The sequence below is a fragment of the Xiphophorus hellerii genome, chromosome 6, assembly GCF_003331165.1.
Source record: "Xiphophorus hellerii strain 12219 chromosome 6, Xiphophorus_hellerii-4.1, whole genome shotgun sequence".
Lineage (NCBI taxonomy): Eukaryota > Metazoa > Chordata > Actinopteri > Cyprinodontiformes > Poeciliidae > Xiphophorus > Xiphophorus hellerii.
Window position 1 is genome coordinate 24,607,213 of NC_045677.1, and position 18,850 is coordinate 24,626,062.

The following is an 18,850-nucleotide window of genomic DNA, read 5'->3' on the forward strand; positions in this document are numbered from 1 at the left end:
TTTTTCTTGACTACTGTTTTTCTTTATTCTTAAAAATGCCAAAGCTGGAACACAACTGGCAATCTTTGTCTGTCTCACTTTCACAAACAAAATCAGACATTGTGACAAGTTACATGTGTTGAATTGCATTTTACATAGTACTTTTTTACTTGGTCATTTTTTTACTTCTACTTTCTTAAATATATTTATACATATAAGAAGTATAAATGAAATGAAAAGTATAATGAAATGTTATTTGTAATAGGTACCAATATATAAGTCCTTTTGGGTGTGTACTTATATATTGCAATACCTCATCATTGCCAAAAAGTGAAGCATTAATAAAATATTTTATCCAAACATCTATGAAAAAACTTTGTTTGGACTCTTATTGTGTGTGTTGGTGTTTCTTAACAAAGCTGAGATCTGTTAAGCAAATGCAAGTTTCATAAATAATTGTCAGTATTTTACCCAGTTTCAGAGCGATATGAATGAATGAAATCTGCTTTGTGAATTAAAACTTCTTTTATACGTTTCTAAAAGTTGTATTTACAGGTCAAAGCCTCTGGGTGGCGCACAGAGGCCATTATATCTGTTCAAGATATGCATAACATTTTGTAACTAGCAGTGCAGCAGTCATTCCGTTTTTTTCTTTCTTTTGTCAAATTTATCATCTGTTTTTAGCAGACATTTTTAAAAGTAATCTGCAAGCAGCTCTGAACTTTCAGAAGGTGAAGTGAAGCCATTTACTCTGGATGTAAATTTAAAATAAACTCAGATATCAGGGGGATTCCACCTACATGGGTAAGTTGCAGCGACATGCTTTTTGCTTTGCTGTTTTAGAAACAGATTTTCCTCTACATGCAGATTGAGAATTAAATAAACTCTAGTCCACATGTTAGTTCCTGCATGTGGTTTCCTGACTAAAACCGAAGGTCTCTAAAGGTGAGTACTGCTCCAGAGAATATTAAGTGTCATAATTTGATCATTGGTACAAAACCACATCCTCTGCAAAGAGCAGTGAAGAGATCATGAGGTTTCTAAACCAGAATCGTTTTTCTCTTTGGCAACCAGATTTTATAAAAATAATCAGCCCTCCCAAACTTTTTCTCATACAACAGTCGAACTTCAACGAAGCCTCAGAAACTGTCAGTAAAGATTTGTTTCCTTGTTTCAGGATGTAAATAAAAGCAACGCGCCTCAAAGTTTATCCAAGGTTTAAGGAATCAGACAACATGGCCGCCGGGATCTTGGGTACAGGGTGAGGTGGTATAACTGCAGAGAGCATTAAACTGTAATTATTCAAGATTTCTACTTTAATTTGATTTACAAATCAGAAATAGTGACAATAATCAGATGCATGCAACAAGAATAGGGCCAAAAAAAACCCACATAAAAAATAAATAAAACTCTGATTTTAATATAAAAATTTCTAAATTTAAATTATTTTAAAGATTTCAGACTTTAATCCCACAATTCCTTTTGTTCCTCATAAATTTGACTGTTTTCTGGGAATTTTCACTTATTTTCATAATTTTGACTTTAATCTCAGAATTCTGACTTTTTTCATCATTTTGAATTTAAATTCAACATTTTCTCAGAATCTGCCATGTTTTCCAGAATTTCACTTTTCTCAGAATACTCAAGTTTCCTTCTTGTTATAGGATTTTTAAACCTGCACTTTATATATGCTGAAAATGTATCCCAAATTAATTTTGGTAGATTTGAGTTTTTACGATTAAACTTGAATTTAAACAATTCTGATTCTTAGTAAAAAAAAAAAAAAAATTTTAAAAAGTCAAAAATTTTCTTTACTTTTTCTTTTGGCCCTAATCTTCTTCCATACAAATGGGTGAACTAATAACTAGAATCAATTGGAATGTGTGCGTCAATAAATTGAAATTACTTTTTTGTACAGTTCATTGAGATGATATTTATTGTGAAATAGCGCCATATAAATAAAAAACTTAATTGAATTAATAAACATGCACCAAACAAATCATAAAAGTGAGATCAGATGAGCAGAAAAAGAAAAGGAATAACAATGGTCTTATAACTGTCATTATGAAGGAATAACATACAAAAATTTCAATTCACAAGCAACTTAATAGAAGAAAATATATCAGAAAACGTAATATTTTTTAATAAGTAGGTAACCGGTTATTTGTGTTTGTTGAATTTCTCCTTGAGGTGGACGGCGATGACGACCAACACCATGACGATCAGACCCACCGAGAAAACGACTTTCTTCACGTAACAAATGGAAAATCCATGGGGTTCGTCTGGACCTGCAACAGGGAGGCATCGATTTATTACAGAACCAGAGTGACTAGTTTATTTCTCTAATTTAAGTTTTTTTCAAGATTTCTATAAATCTGGTAATTTATCTCTTGCTTGAACACAACCTTAATCACATGATGGTGTTATATTTACAAGCTGCTGTGATTTTCCTCCTAACAATTTATGTTTTGACTTGGAAAATCAAGATTTTTTCTCCACATTGCAAAATTTTCACTCAGGTTGAACATTTTTATGTTTTCTCACAAACTAGAATGTATTTAAATGGGATTACAAAGTAGTGCAGAATTGTTAGAGGGATTGAAACGACTTTTTTATATTAATTTGTAAAGTATGATGTGCCTTTGTATTAATTTCATCTTTATCATTTAATCTCCACAAATATGCCATTTTATTAGGAGTTGCAAGAAAAGAGCCAAACTAAGAAGTCCACAAAGGTCATAACAACCTGTTATGGGCGGTTTTCTGGTCAGATGAGACCAAAAATCTACTTTTTTCCTCCTAATGTCAAATGCAAAGTTTTTCCACTTTTTACTTCAGCAGAGAAAAGGAATCTGGTCAGAGTTGATGAGAAGGTGGATGGAGTCAAATATAGTACGATAATAATAACAGAAAATCTGTAACTTTAGACTGGGTTGGAAGTTCACCTTCAATTGGTCCAGTCAAAGTCCATGCACTGAACTTTGCTATAACTTGACAAAATGCAAAAAGGTTTAAGGGGTAGAAAAACTTCATCTAGTAATCTTGTTGTGAATCTCAAACTTACCGGCATTCTTCAGACAAAGGTGATCAATCTCTGCTGTTTTCTCCATCCAGCTGACCTGGTTGCTATGGTTACAGACGACGGCTGAACGGGACAGGCAGACAAGGAGGGCAGCACCTGATTTGGTGACCTTTGATCCCTCTCCCCCCTCTTGAAGGCAGGTTTTGGCGGTACATCTGAAAGTGCTGCTGATGTCGGTGCCGTCGGCGGTGCAGGTCGCCGTGAAGGAGGACGAGTCGCTGGACACGGAGTCGACGGTGAGATCGACCGGACCCACCGGATCTACGGAGAGAACCGATAGGAAAAATTAGAGCAAAGCAGTGATTTCTGGAACAACTGAGAAACTCAGACAATAAAGTCCTTTCTTTGCATGTCAGCAAAGCAAACTCACCAATTCCTTTTAATCTTCAATTCAAAATGTTTATTTAATTCATTTACAGTCTAAAATGAACAAGTCACATGTTAACATAAACAAAGGTTTTGAATGAAAAGTAGAAGTTTGAATAAAAAAGTCCTCTATAGTCTACCCCTTCTACCAAAAGTCAATTATCTGCACCATAAGCAACTCAAGACTCCAATGTGGCTTGGACTCTTTGGCTCAGACCAAAGAGCGGTCCAAAGAAACCAGAGACAAAACCGTAGACCTCCACAAGACTGGAAAGGACTACAGGGGAAATGCCAAGCAGCTTGATGAAAAAAGATCAACTCTTGAAGCAATTGTTAGAAAATGGAAGAAGCTAAACATGACTGTCAGTCTCCCTCGGACTGGAGCTCCATGCAAGACGTGACCTCATGGCATATCAATGATCCCAAGAAAGGTGAGGAATCAGCCCAGGAGGAGCTGGTCAATGACCTAAAGAGAGCTGGCACCACTGTTTCCAAGGTTACTGTGGGTAATCCACTAAGATAGCATGGCTTAAACTCATGCATGGCACCGGAGGTTCCCCTACTTAAACCAGCACACGTCCATGCCCATCATAAGTTTGCCCAAGACCACTTGGATGATCCAGAGTCGTGGGAGGAAGTTATGTGGTCAGATCGATCGATCAATCAATCAATCAATCAATCAATCAATCAATCAATCAATCAATCAATCAATCAAATTTTATTTGTATAGCACATTTCAGCAGCAAGGCATTTCAAAGTGCTTTACATCATATCAAACACAGAAACACAATGCAATATAGAATCAATAATCAAAACAAAGCATTAAGTCAAGTTCCATCAATAAATTTGTAATTGATTACATTTCAAATACAATTCTAAACAGGTGGGTTTTTAGTTGAGATTTAAAGGAAGTCAGTGTTTCAGCTGTTTTACAGTTTTCTGGAAGTTTGTTCCAAATTTGTGGTGCATAGATGCTGAAAGCTGCTTCTCCTCGTTTGGTTCTGATTCTGGGGATGCAGAGCAGAACCAGAACCAGAACCTGAGAGGTCTGGAAGGTTGATACAACAACAGCAGATCTTTAATGTATTGTGGTGCTAAGCCGTTCAGTGATTTATAAACTAACAACAGTATTTTAAAGTCTATTCTTTGAGCTACAGGGAGCCAGTGGAGGGACTTTAAAACTGGTGTTATGTGCTCTATCTTCCTGGTTTTAGTGAGAACCAAATGGTTTAATGAGACCAAAATAGAACTTTTTGGTCTTAAATCCACTCGCCGTGTTTGGAGGATGAGGAATGATGAGTGCCATCACAAAAACACCGTCGCTACTGTGAAGCGATGGCTGGGTCTTCCAACATGACAATGACTCAAAGCACACAACCAGGATAACCAAGAAGTGGCTCCGTAAGAAGCATATCAAGGTTCTGGAGTGGCCTAGCCAGTCTCCAGAACTAAACCCGATAGAAAATCTTTGGAGGAGCTCAAACTCTGTGTTTCTCAGCGACAGCCCAGAAACCTGATTGGTGTAGAGAAGATCTGAATGGGCCAACATCTCTGCTGCTCTGTGAGCAAACCTGGTGAAAAACTACAGGAAACGATTGACCTCTGTTGCAAACAAAGGTCACTGTTCCAAATATTAACACTGATTCTCACAGATGTTCAAATACTTATTTGCAGCAGTAAAACACAAATACATTATTAAAGTCATACATTGTGATTTCTGATTTTTATTTTTATTTTAGATTATGTCTCATAGTGGACATTCACCTAAGATGGAAATTTCAGACCTGTCCATAACTTCTAACAGGGAGAACTTGCAAAGTCGCTCAAATACTTATTTTCCTCACTGTAGCTTTACATCAACTCTACGCAGAAGGAAAATATTACTTCCGATTCATCTGAGCAAGTTTTCTATTGCTTTATGTATCTACATTTATCGGAAAGTTGACCGCCCCGATTCCTGAAAGCGGGGCAAGAACTGCCACTAAAGACCATAAATGCTGTCAAAACTACAACATCATAGTTACAACTCCCCAACAAGTGTTTATGTTTTCATTTTAGAGGCAGGAATATTTTTCTTTCTTTCAAAATATACATTTTATATATAAAACGTCCTACCTTGAACTGTGACGTTGTATTGAGCTAGTACTTCTTCTGACGCTGCTGTTACTATCGCCGTATAAAGTCCACTGTCAGATTTTTGGAGGTTTTTTAATTTTATGGAGTATTTTTTTGCCAAAACGTCTATTCTCCCACCATAAGCCCTACGCACGTTTAATTTTCCATTTGGAAAGAAAGACACCAAGACATCATCTGTGACAAATTTCCATAAAAGGAGGTGATAATCGTTCGGGACATCTGCTTCTGAGACGTTAAGAAAAACATCGCCACCCGTCCGCACGAAAACTGAAGTGAAAGCATCGATTCCTGTAAAACACAAATACATAAGATTAGGACTGTATGTTTCATTTTAATATCAGACATGTTTGAAGGAATCCTGTGAATAAAATGGCAGGTTTGCATACAAGATTTCTATTAATTATTTTCATCTGAAAAATAAATTTCTAGGTTGCTCAATGTTGGTTGAACAACTTAAAACCTATAAGACGAATAAAGCTGGTTTTTCCACACTTTTATCATATAGAAATGATTTTCTTTTTAGTCTAATTTGTATTTATTGTGTTGTATTATTTCCTACCTGGTTCATTATTGATCAGAAGAGCCAGCATCAGAAACAAAAACATCATCAACTCCTTCAGTGAAAGACTTTCTCTTTCTGGCAACAAACTCTTGAGCAGGAAATAACATCAACCTGACTATGAGAAGTGTCACCTTTGAGCTCTTCCTGTCCAAAACCACAGTTATGTCCTGACTGAACACGTCTAAACACACAAACAGATTGTTCTTGTCAAAATATAGTCTTAAATTGTTCTGCTTTCCTTTGTCCACCTTTGGTGAATTTGGTGTCTCTGTTGAAGGTTTTTGGCTGCAAAGAGAGAAAAATCTTTTTCATATTTAAAACGAAAGCAGAAAGCCACCAAAACAAAATGCAGAGGAACCATTTTTAGTTAAAAATAATTTCATTAATGTGTCACAATTCATGTTTCTGGACTGTTTTATGTCATCCATTGATGGTTTATAAATAACTTTCACATTTAATATACAATTTATTTGGATTTACATCTTAACTTTAACTAGTTTTGTGGATAATTTCAGCAACTGAACAACAATTTAATGTATATTAAGTATTATATAATATCTATAATGTACTTAGATTAAGCTAATGGAAAGGCCAACTGAGTCAAGCTACCAGTTTAATGTAACTGTCTTTAAGGTCATATGCTTTTATTTTGGAAACTTTCTTGTTAAGGTAGCTATGGTAACAGAACACAGTTCTACCCCATAAGGCTAACAGCAATAAACAGAAAAGGTTAAAAAAAGAATAAAAATCAACAGTTTGAGCTTCAGTTGATCAGGGATCCAGGTTGGTAAATGGGACTGAGGATTATTTGAGTAACTTGAAATGTAAATAGAATAATCTGTGACTGCTAATGTAATGATCTATGTATAACAACTGATGGTGAAAACTATTGTAATTATTATTATTTGTTCTGAATAATGACTGTAGAACATTTTCGTTTGGTGTTATAAGTTACACAAATACAGTTTATAGTAAGCCTGGACAAGAAGTCAATAACGATCTGATAGGCACATGATTAACATCAATAAATAAATAAATTCAGCACCGAACTCCCCAGAACCGCATAGCATTCTGGGGGATGTAGGCAGTACACAGAAACTAGCTCTGGCCAGGAGTCTGTCTGCTGTTTGGCAACACCATTCTGGCGCCCTTAATAGACATTACAGGTACATAGAGACAAGTAGAAACTATAACTCAAATTATACTTGGTTTTTAGTCCTTACCAGTAAAACCAGTAAAGGCATTTAAACCCACCAATCATTGCCTCATGCTCCATATTAATTACTGGCTCAAAGGCCTCCGTGATGGACAAGCCTAGAACATGAAACACATTAGAGATGTTACCTTCAATTATTGGGTGGTTTAGTCAATGTAACGTATTTATATCTGGTACTCTTTGCTTTTGTGTGCTGCCATCTCAATGTTTGTGTGATGATGGATAGAGCTTATATTTGCGTTCAGCACATCTTGCCTGTATGTCGTACAAGGAGCTTCAGTGAAGGCCCTCACTGAAGCTCCTTGTGTTGGTCGCCGGCGGAGATTGTGACAAACACGGCAAAACATCCCTAAGAACTCCACAAAACAGCTTTAACAACAGAACATCTAATGTTTAATTTAACAGCAACATCTTGCTGTTCACTCAGAATAAATTAAAATGCGTTATATTAATATTTAAAGCAGTGCATAAATGTTCCAAAAGAGGGTGCTGTTGTTTCTTGTTGTAATTGCTGGCACTACCACAATTCTGATATGTTTGTCCTGCCGGGGACACCGTAGCGCAGGGGATTTTTTTGCGCGCGAACTGCCGTACTCTTTACAGTGTGTTTACTGCCTGTAAGGTAAGCAGCAGCTCTGCTAGCTCGGTGTAAAATATACAGTATATTGATATACCGATCCATTTCTGTTTGTTCAGTTTGCCTGTTAAGTATAAATTACATTTTGTTTTGGTGATGTTTGATTATTTTGTAAAAAGAAAAACGATTGAATGCTGACAGTGTGTTTACTGCCTGTAAGGTGAACAAAATAAACGCGCCAAAGTCTCCCCACAAGGAAGAGCCCCTGTCTGATTCCTCTCCTGCACGGAACACATCCCACCCTCACACAAACACAACGCAGAGTCCCGGTCGCCGGCGGAGATTGCGACAAACACGGCAAAACATCCCTAAGAACTCCACAAAACAGCTTTAACAACAGAACATCTAATCCTTAATTTAACAGCAACATCTTGCTGTTCACTCAGGATAAATTAAAATACGTTATATTAATATTTTCACCATTTTCAGTTTTATAAAGCCACCCACTGAACTTCGGCTCAACTAACCTTTTTTGACCTTTTCTCGGTGACATGTTGCAGTCGGTGTTACCGTGTGAGGAGGTAGAGAAAGGTAGTGATTTTGGGGGATACCGGTGGGAGGAGAAAAATAACAAACAAAAGTGTTTTCGCCTTTTAACCACTAGATGTCGCCATTGCGCGTAAACGGGTTTTGCCAGGAATACTCATAAACCTTCATTGTCACTGTTACCGTGTATAAAAATGAGGTAATTTACAACAAACAAGCAGCGCTTAGCCTGGCGGCGGGGCAGTAAAGCATGGCGGGCCGCCAGGCCTATAATACACAGGGGGAAACCCTGGGTAACCTAATCTGGACCCTGGACATTTCTCCACAACACTTTGAGCCATTTATACCAGCAGAACTAAGGAAGGCTCTAACAGGTGATCGTTACCTTAACGAGCTAAAAATGCCGCTGAGACAGGCAGAGCCGGACGCTCTTTGAGATGCTAACAGGAGCTATACGGCCTGCGGTACTGACATCACCGATCCGACCGGACCCATGGAGGTCCGGTGTCGCTGATGCCAAACAGGACACAGCGCTACAAACGCTGGGAGAAACGTCAAAGACAAGCAGCAAGTTTATTTGTTTAGCACATTTCAGCAACAAGGCAGTTCAAAGTGCTTTACATCATAAAAACACAGAAAGTCAAAAAAGACACCATATTGTCAAAAATTTATACATTACTGCTGCAGCTTTCTAATTTCCAAAACCAAAAATTACAAACCGATCAGCCGAGGTGAATAAAGCTTTCTGAAACACAGACGTTTTCCCAAAGAAGTTCAGGGCCACCAAGAGGAAGAAGAAAGTAAGAAGCATCCAGGCAGGAAAATGAAGCGACTATGTCTGATTAGAATGTGAATTATTAAGGTTTAAACGTTGTTAATGATTTACAATTAAAATACCTTCAGATCTTATTGAATCACCGTCCATCTCTTACTAAGAAGTTATCATGGAGCCCATTTCACAGGAAAAATCCATTAAATATGTTATCCAACCGAATTATTTACTTTCCAGTCCATTTGTAAAGATTAAAACTTCCAAAAAGAGATGCTATTTTATTTGAAAATAATTCTATTTATATCTCAAAAAATAAAAATATTGAGTTTAAAATGCTGATTAATACAGCTTGGCTAAAAGTGATTACATAGATCAAGCTGTTATTGAAAGTGCATCTCTGACTTTGCACTTGTTTGCATTTAAATGCTTATCTTAAAATGACAATAGATGTCTGCCAGTCAAACCTTTATCACTGGAGAGCAAAAGAGAATAGTGGTAGATTCTTAGAACTTTGCCAAGCTAGATAAGATCGGTGAATAAGATCGACTTCACATGTAAAAATCGGCCGATCACTGATCTCCCAAAATTAAGGAAATCGGTGCAGATAAATCAGTGGACCCCTACTAAATATAGTTTTCAGTTAAGATTTAAACACACCAACAGTTTCTACTGATCTCAGGTTTTCAGGGAGAATAGAAACTAATGGCTGCTGCCTTCTGTTTTGAAGAATCGTGGAGAACCAAGACACAGTACATCTAAAGAAATTAGAATATTGCATAAAAGTTTCACTCATTTCAGAAAGTGAAACTCACATTATATAGAAATATAATTTTGATGATTATGACTTACAGATAATAAAAACCCAAAATTTTGTGTCTCAGAAGATTATAGTACTGTAAAAAATATAATGGAAACTTCTGGCATCACATCCTGATCAGCTAATTAACTCAGAACACCTTTAAACGTCTCTCACTCAGTAGGCTACACCATCATGGAGAAAACTGCTGACTGCACAGAGTCAACGGCTCCCAAAGAGCCACAAAAGGTAATTGCTGGAGAAACTGATCATTGCCAGAGTTCAGCCTTCAATCATATTGACAGAAAATTGAGTGGAAGGAAGAAGTGTACATCTGCAGCAGGAAGAATCACAACCCTGAGAGCTTTGTGCTAGACAAGGGCTACAAATCTCACATTCCCTGTGTTAAGCCACCCAGAGACATCAATCGTCTTACCTGGCGAAGGTGAAAAGGAGCTGAACTGTTGAGGTTTGGTCCATAGTCCTTTCTTCACTGGAGAGAAAACTCTGCATTTCATTTTGTAATCAGGGTGTCAGGGTCTGAAGAGCGGAGAAGCACAGCGTCCATGTTGGTTGAAGTACAGAGTGAAGCTTGAGGTGCCATGTTGTCTCCTGGTTCTGGTCCACTGGGTTTCCTGAAGTCCAGTTTATGCAGAAAATTCTAGAGTGCTTCACGATTCCCTCTGCTGACAAACTGTATGAAGATGCTGATTTTATTTTCCAGTAGGACTTGGTACCGACCCACACCGTCAAAGGTACCAAATCTGGTTCAGTGTCCATGGAGATCCTGTTCTTGACTGGCCAGCAAATTTCCCTGACCTTTAACCCCATGGAGAATCCATTTAGTGTAAGATGAGGTTCTGTCTGAGCTAACTGGGCTTCTGGTTTAGTCTGTTGCATTGAAGAAGGAACTGAACTGAAAGGTAAACTGAAGTAGTTCAGGAATCTCATCAGGATCCATCTTTGATGTTAAGGTTTTCCAGTCCCATTGGGAAGAGATCCCTGGATCTGACCAAGATCCCACTTCAAGTACCATCCATCCCTCCTGGCCCAGGAACCCCTGTTGTCCCCCAGGTGGCGCTCCAGTACTGGTTGAGGAGGAACATCTGGGGATGTTTCACTCCTGGACCTTTCATCTCCGCAGTTTGACGTCTGGAAATAAAAAGAAAATGGATGGATTAACTCTAAATATGAGTCATTGTTAGTGACGACATTAGCTGCGTTTACATTACAAATGTGTGTAAATCTTTGTCTATAATCCACTAAAGCTGAAAAAAACACAACTTCTCAATAAGAGATGAAATTCAAATCACACATGAATGACTTATCGCGGGAACAAACTTTTTCATGTGTGATTTTGATTTCATGTCTATTGCAGCTATTGTTAATTCGTTTAAGACCGCACACCTCTGATGCTGGCAGAGAAGAGGAACACTGATATTGTTTTAGCTGCAACAAAACTGACCTCCATCCATCCATTTTCTAACACCCTAGTGGGGTTGGGAGGTGCTGGTGCCTCTCTAGCTAACGTTCTGGGTGAGAGGCGGGGTCACCCTGGACAGGTCGCCAGTCTGTTGCAGGGCAAACCAGAGACAGACAGGACAAACAAACACACTCACACCTAGGGAGAATTTAGAGAGACCAATTAACCTGACAGTCATGTTTTTGGACTGTGGGAGGAACCCGGAGAACCCGGAGAGAACCTACGCATGCACAGGGAGAACATGCAAACTCCATGCAGAAAGACCCTGGGAATCAAACCCAGGACCTTCTTGCTACAAGGCAACAGTGCTATGCTGTGCAGCCCCCCAAAATTGACCTATGAGGTTATACCGGTAAATATATTCTAAAAAAAAGATGAAAACATCAGATATTAAACAAGGTAATACTTAACTTCCTGTCCAAAGACATTAGTGTAAGTGTCTAATTGCGTTTGTAATGTTTTACATGTTTTTTGCTTGTTCTGTACAGCACTTTAGTCCCTTTGGTAAATTAATGTGCTTCATAAATAAAGCTGGATTGGATTTGGCCATTTCTTTATTAATCCAGCAGATGGCGCTGTTATTCTATCTAACAGAGCCCTGCTTTGCTTTAGCAATGATTTTTGCCATTTCACTTAAATAAACTCATAAGAAAATTGTTTCAAACTTATTTTCATTTCATGGATGTCCTCAAAGGAGATAAAACTACTCATTTATAAAACTTCTAAAAAAAAAACTGGTAAAATATTCAAACTTTTGACATCTTTTCACTTTAATAAAATTTCGCAGTAGATAAAAACTGATTTAATATTTAAGCACACAACTGTTGTGTTAAAGTTGCTATCCATGTGTTAAAAGTTCTATCTATGTAATAAATTTCTATGTGTTAAAGTTCTATCTATGTAATAAATTTCTATGTGTTAAAGTTCTATCTATGTGACTCTGTAGACCGTTTCAGAAAACTAGGTTAGTGATAAAACTAAAAGTTAAAGGGTATTGTAGTGTAGACAAGGGCATATTTGCTTTTATAATGATAGGAAGCCATTAGCCTGAGTCAGGTTACTACTGCATCTTTCTCTGTCCTACATAAATATATTTTTACTTTTCTCTTGTATCTGCAGACGCTGGTTATTCCCAAAGGTTACAGTTTTATCTCACCTTTGCTTGCAGCAGACACCGTGAAAATAGCTAAAAAGGAGAAAAGTAAAGGATGTAGTCAAGTTTAACCCATACATTTACAAAATGTTCACTGAGAGCCTTTAACACAAATATAAAACAAAATGTATTACATTTCTTTTAAATAAAATAAAACAGATTAATGTTAACAAAAGTGTTCAGCAAAACTTTAAATATGAACAAATAAACCAATCATTGAATAAAAAAAACATTTTTTATTACAAAACATACTTATGCATATTTATAGTATGAATATGCTTAGGTTTTATACCTCATTCTGTTTCCCAGTGGCGATTATTTTAAAATTTCCCTCCTAATTCTCCAGGATCCCTCGCTGTCTCTTTGTGATCAGCATGGCAAGAACAGGAAGTGCAAATAAAAAAGGCGCGAAAATACCTCAGTGGAGGATGGAGGCTTTACTAATCGATGCCAGAAGAGGCTTACTAGCCGATTGCTGATTCACAGATCGCAATTTCCTTGAACAAAACGAGACAAACATTAATACATGAAAATTATAACTTTTCAACAACTTTTTACTGTATTTACATTGTTTTTAAGCTTATTCTAACTGTTATAAATTAATATTTATTAACCTTTTTTACTAGTGATTCATATTACAAGTTACTTTCAACTATCCAGGTGGTTGTTGGCAACTGCTGAAAATAACTAATAACGTAGCTTATAATCTAACTTCGTTACTTTCAAATAAATAAATAAAAAAAATCAGTAAAGTAACTAAGTTACTTATTCAAGGTAACTATGCCGCCACTTCTTCTGGAATTACAAAAACAAGGAATTCAGACCAAAGCATTGCAGTTGTGCTTTATATGGACCAGGGCAGATTGATTTAAATGTGTAGAGGAAGGATTTAAAAGCAAATGTTCACTTTAAGTTTAGATCAAACAAGCAGTGAAGTTAAAGATTTTAAAAATGTCTGGCATCTTACTTCACATTTTATCTCTTTGAGGAAAAGTGTTGTCTGCTCTGAGCCAGTTCAGAAAATGTCCTGTTTGTAAATGGACAAGAAATTAAAGTGAGACCTAAAACCACGTAAGTGACAATAACAGTGATTTTGTAAGACGTCTGTGAAAGAGAAGTGATGCCTCTTCTCTTTAGTCATTCAGTCATTCCAATTTGCCTGTTGGTACAAAGCGGAAAGACTGCACCGAATACCCAGCATTCCTCACTTCTTTCCATGAGGAAATTTAAATGTAAGAAGAATTGTACAGTTTTAGAAAACAGTTAGAATTAATAACAGAAAGCATTGCTTTTAATATCTAATATTTGTCTGATTGCTTGTTGTTGTTTCTAATCCTTATTTATGCATCAGGATCTTTGAATGTCATGAAAAGTGCTTTGTAAATAAAATGTATTATTATTATTATTTCAATGTGAGTGTTTGGTCGGACTTCCCAGATAGCAAGCGATGCTAATTCAACGCTGAATTATGGTCAAAAAGGTTGAAGTTAAAGTTAAGGTCAACGATTGACGGTGGATCAACCATCAAACAATCATCCGGTTCTTGGAGAGATGTAATTGGATCAATGTTGTATGTTTGAGTCAAACGAGTCATTTCCATCCATCCATCCATCCATCCATCCATCCATCCATCCATCCATCCATCCATCCATCCATCCATCCATCCATCCATCCATCCATCCAACACGTTTGTCTCTACAGAACCATGAGGGGTGCTGGTGCCAATATCTCCAGAGGTCAATGGGTGAGAGAAGCGGGGTCACCCTGGACAGGTCGCCAGTCATTTCCTTCTGTTTTAAAGATCTATTCGTCACAAAATGCTTCCTGAATCCGCTAAAAATATTTCCATGCGTTATTTTGTTTCTCGTCTAGATCACTGTGTAAATCTCACAAGCAGAACAATTAAGCATCTGTCAATTATATTTTATTTTCTGCATGGAGAAACATGAAAATCACCTTAACAACACAAAGGATAGATAAGAATAGAAAACATTAAAAGACATGAAAACAAAATAAATATTTTGTTGGGTTTTTGGGATTAATAATAATCTTGTATTTCCTCAGTAATTTCTCTACTCACCCAGCAGATGTCACTGGGAATCCATGTTTAACATTCATGATGATCAAACTTGTTAGATATTTTAACTTGGACATCATGGATCCTCTTTGTCACAAAGCATATTTACAGTTGTACAAAAGCATCATATTTATATTTATGAGACAGTGAACAGGTTTCCTCCGTTTGTTCGGAGGTGTTTCCAGTCCCTCCGATGTTAGAAACTTCATGAGTCAGAACGACCCGTCTGCAGAACCTGCTACAGGATTCTGCTTGTCTGGTTCACCTGGTGTCACTGCACGAAAAGAAGTTTAAACATGTCAGTATTCAGACACACTTCACATTACATGTTAGTAATTATGAGCTCATGCAACATTAAGTTTGCATTAGGAGTTTAGAACAACAGAAAGAAGCAGAATCACGATGACCAGACATGATGGAGATTCACTGATGATGAAACAAAAACATAAGTGAGGCAGACTGCTGAACATAATGAATCTTTGTGCAAAAATTTTAACAAGTAATTTTTCTGCAGAGTTGTAATTATAAACTTTATTTCAGTAACAAAATATACATTAATTAGTTTAAACCTCCAAATTGTCCAGCTTGTCTTTAGAGATAAAACTTGCTGCTCACCTCTGGAAACTCGTACATCATTTCCTCTGGTTTGGTTTTCCTTTTACCTTGAAAACAAAGAAAAGTTTAGTTTGTCGTGAGTTGATAAAACTATTAATGTGTAATAAAAATACAGAATTTCTCCTTTTGTCTTGACTGTTTCTAAAACAAACAGCAAAACATAATTTATTATTTGGATAAAAACATAATCAGGTTTCAAACTATAAGATCTTAAAAAGCTACATAAAAATACTGTGAATGCATTTTATGCATCAGCTTTGTGAACTAAAGCAGCAATAATTGAGAACTGAATCTCCCAGTTTATTCAGAACATTGCAACAAATAAAGAGTTAAGAGTCCTACACAGAAAATAAAAGAAGCTCACAGAGCCTGGATGACGATCTAAATCTTCAGAAAACTTCAAAAATTTTAAACTAACATCTCTGATTTTCATTCTTAATTTTTTTCTAATTAATTAAAAATCAACTTATGGATTATAAACAATCATTTAATGTGTTTCAGATCACTTAAAGTCAGGTTTTAAAAAATATTTTCTTTAGTCAATCACATTGCAATCCCGTTTAAAAAGCATAAACATTTTCTGTTTTTAGGATCAGTAAATTATCCATGGCTAGAAATTAGACAAAAGTTACAAAAATCAAATCAGGAACTTATTCTGATCCTTCTTCTGTTTTAAACTGGAATCTACATTATTATACTGTTGTTATATTATAGAAATAAATAAATAAACTAAGACTTACATTTTCTTATAACGACAGTTAAGATGAAAACTACAACCAGTAATGCAGCCAGGATTATTCTTGTGATGTTAATAATTGTAATGTTTCTCTTTTTAGCTGTAAAGAGAACAAAAATATGTGAAATGTTAACATATGAACTTAAAATAAATAAATTAAACATAATGACCGGAGTTCTTCATTTATAAGCTTTTAAAAACTCATGTTCTCTAATTTAATCAATTAAGCATTAAAAACAATATTGCTTTGCTTTAAAATAAGTGAACAAACATCTTCTATCAGTTTTATGTCTTGGTTAAAACTAAAATGTTATTTTCTTGTCATGTAATCTTACCAAGTTCAGTGCAGTGAGTCTCAATCTTTACTTTGCATTCAGCCTTGCTGACCTGGTTGCTATGGCTACAGATGATTGATTCTTGTAACTGATAGATATGAAGAGAAGAACCAGATTTGGTGAAAGATCTTCTCTCTGCTTCTTCCTGGTTGCAGGTTAAATAATCACATCTCAGAGTGATGCTGATGGAAGCGTCGTCTGTCCTGCAGGTCGCCGTCAGGTTATAGGAGGAGCTGGATGAGCAGGTAAAGGTGAGATCAACTGGAGACACTGGATCTGAGGGAGGAAATAGATTTGAGAAGTTTTAGAATATTAGAAAAAAATGCAAAGAGAGGCCAGAATCCAACAAGAAATGTAATTCAAAGGACAAAATTATTCTTACAACACTTTATTTTAGCTTGTTGTGTTTATGACTATGGATTTTATCAATAAAGGTTATAAAAACAAAGAGAGGTCACGCTGTAGGTCACAGTTTTTGGTGTTTCAACTTCATCTATTTAGAGTCGCATGTAACTAGTTATAATATACACTGATCAGGAATGTACATATGAAACAACTTACCTTGAACTACAACGTTGTATTGAGCCAGTATTTGCTCTTTAGGTGATACTACCATTGCAGTATAAATACCACTGTGTGACTTCTGTAGATCCTGTAATTTCACACTGCAACTTTTTTCTATAACTTCAACTTTTCCAGAGCGATTGTTAACAACATTTGGTTGGGAACCAAGCAAAAACTCTACCAGTATATCATCTTTAAATTGCCATATCCAAATGCGAGAATTTGATGGAATTTCAGCTTCTGTGAGATTAAGAATTAAATCATCTCCAGTTTTCACAAATACATCAGTCACTGCAGAGGAACCTGAAAAATGAAAAACAAAATAAAATTCAAACTAAATTGAGATCAGTACAAAGTTGTCAAGTACATTAGACAGAACAGACTGAGGTGTATTCCTAAAATGTCAGTATTGTTCATCTAAAAAAAGAATTAATTAATACGTTACATACAATTATGCTGTCAGTGTCATTATTATTTTTTAAATAAATATTGTCTGTATGTCGCTGATGGGTAATTCCTTCCAGCAGCTGTTAGACTTTCCACTGTTCCCAACAAACCCAGTACGATGTTTGGGTTCCTGATTTTCTTTCTACAAGATTCTATATTTTGTAAATATTCTGTTTTTGCACAAATATACAAAAGTGTAATGTGCAGTTTTTGGATTTAACAAGTACATATGCTGTTTTTAAAAGTTTTTCTTAATTTTTACACCTAAAACAGGCAAGGCTTTTTGTAAAAATAAAGCATATGTAATATATTATACAAACAGACACAGTGAATGTTTTGTACCTGAAGACCGTTTTGCATATTTTCTTCATAGTATTAATTTCTGTCATTTTTCTCCATCATTTGAAAGTATAAAAAGTTCAAACTAACTTCACAATCTAACCTGACCAAACCAAGACTAAAACACAGTCAGAGATTGTTCATAGAAAAAATAATGAATAAATAAAATAAATTGAACAGTTAGTAAAACAAAGTGATGACGATAAATCGCTGTGGCGATAATTTTAATAATTATAATGAGTTAAAAGAAGATCATCTGACTTGATTATAGGGTAGTAATTCTAATTTCTACAGAAAGGTTTTGTAATTTAAGTTTAATTTCTGTAGTTTGTGAATTAGTGAACATGGAAGGGTTTCAGTGAGAATAAAAGTGAACTAAAGTTTGACATTTTAAATCTTTAAATATTTCTTATCTTACTGAACTGAACCTTCTTCCTTCCTGCTTTTGTTTCATGAGATCGACACGTTTACGGTGATATACCTGATCTGTGACAGGATTAATTTAGAACGAAAGGAAAATGCTCAAAACTTTCAAATGTAAAAAACAAACAGAGAAAAAACAGAATTTACCTTGAATTTGAAGTGTGTAGATTAGAAACAGATGAAAAAGAAGTGTGAGAATCTGCGCCATTTCTCACATCGAATGAGGAAGATTCATATAGGAAGTGATAACTTCCTATATGAACTTACAGGGTCATATACGAACCTGTTGTTCTTCTTGACTCTCTTCTTTTCCAAACAGTTTCCATGAGGAACATCTCAGGAGAAAAGGAGGTTTCTTCAAGACAACAGATCATAAAGGAAAAACATCCATCCTTTCTTATTGTTGTTTTTGGAGATTTTAACAGCGCAAACATCTGCAATGAACTTCCAAAATATGAAAACACACTAAGCCGACGTTAAGCAAAATAAAAGATGCATATTGGACTTTCTGATCACTGCTTCATCTCTTCCCAAACTACTAGTAGAAATTAAGGACATTTAGCTCGAACCTTTAGGACTTAGAGCAGGGGTCTCAAACTCCAGTCCTCGAGGGCCGGTGTCCTGCAGTTTTTAGATGTGCCACAGG

The 18,850-nt window shown here is 36.1% G+C and overlaps 2 protein-coding genes across 5 annotated transcripts; both read right to left on the reverse strand.

The window, feature by feature from the left end:
• On the reverse strand, positions 1-13,654 carry LOC116722004 (T-lymphocyte surface antigen Ly-9-like). Of its 3 annotated transcripts, XM_032566087.1 has the most exons (6): positions 13,636-13,654; positions 12,961-13,165; positions 10,469-11,184; positions 5,543-5,851; positions 3,044-3,322; positions 1-2,267 (listed from the first exon to the last, which is right to left on the reverse strand). In XM_032566087.1, exons 3-6 carry the CDS (start codon positions 10,548-10,550, stop codon positions 2,140-2,142), a joined length of 798 nt encoding a protein of 265 aa, XP_032421978.1. In that variant the 5' UTR covers positions 10,551-11,184; positions 12,961-13,165; positions 13,636-13,654; the 3' UTR covers positions 1-2,139. The 3 variants fall into 3 exon arrangements, with proteins under 3 accessions (XP_032421978.1, XP_032421980.1, XP_032421979.1); XM_032566089.1 differs by lacking the exon at positions 5,543-5,851; XM_032566088.1 differs by lacking the exons at positions 10,469-11,184; positions 12,961-13,165; positions 13,636-13,654 and adding an exon at positions 6,123-6,403.
• A 921-nt stretch (positions 13,655-14,575) lies between these two features.
• On the reverse strand, positions 14,576-18,850 carry LOC116721998 (uncharacterized). Of its 2 annotated transcripts, none has more exons than XM_032566079.1 (6): positions 18,488-18,850; positions 16,993-17,298; positions 16,432-16,707; positions 16,101-16,196; positions 15,361-15,407; positions 14,576-15,019 (listed from the first exon to the last, which is right to left on the reverse strand). In XM_032566079.1, exons 1-6 carry the CDS (start codon positions 18,636-18,638, stop codon positions 15,017-15,019), a joined length of 879 nt encoding a protein of 292 aa, XP_032421970.1. In that variant the 5' UTR covers positions 18,639-18,850; the 3' UTR covers positions 14,576-15,016. The 2 variants fall into 2 exon arrangements, with proteins under 2 accessions (XP_032421970.1, XP_032421971.1); XM_032566080.1 differs by lacking the exon at positions 18,488-18,850 and adding an exon at positions 18,352-18,481 and having other exon boundaries at positions 16,429-16,707.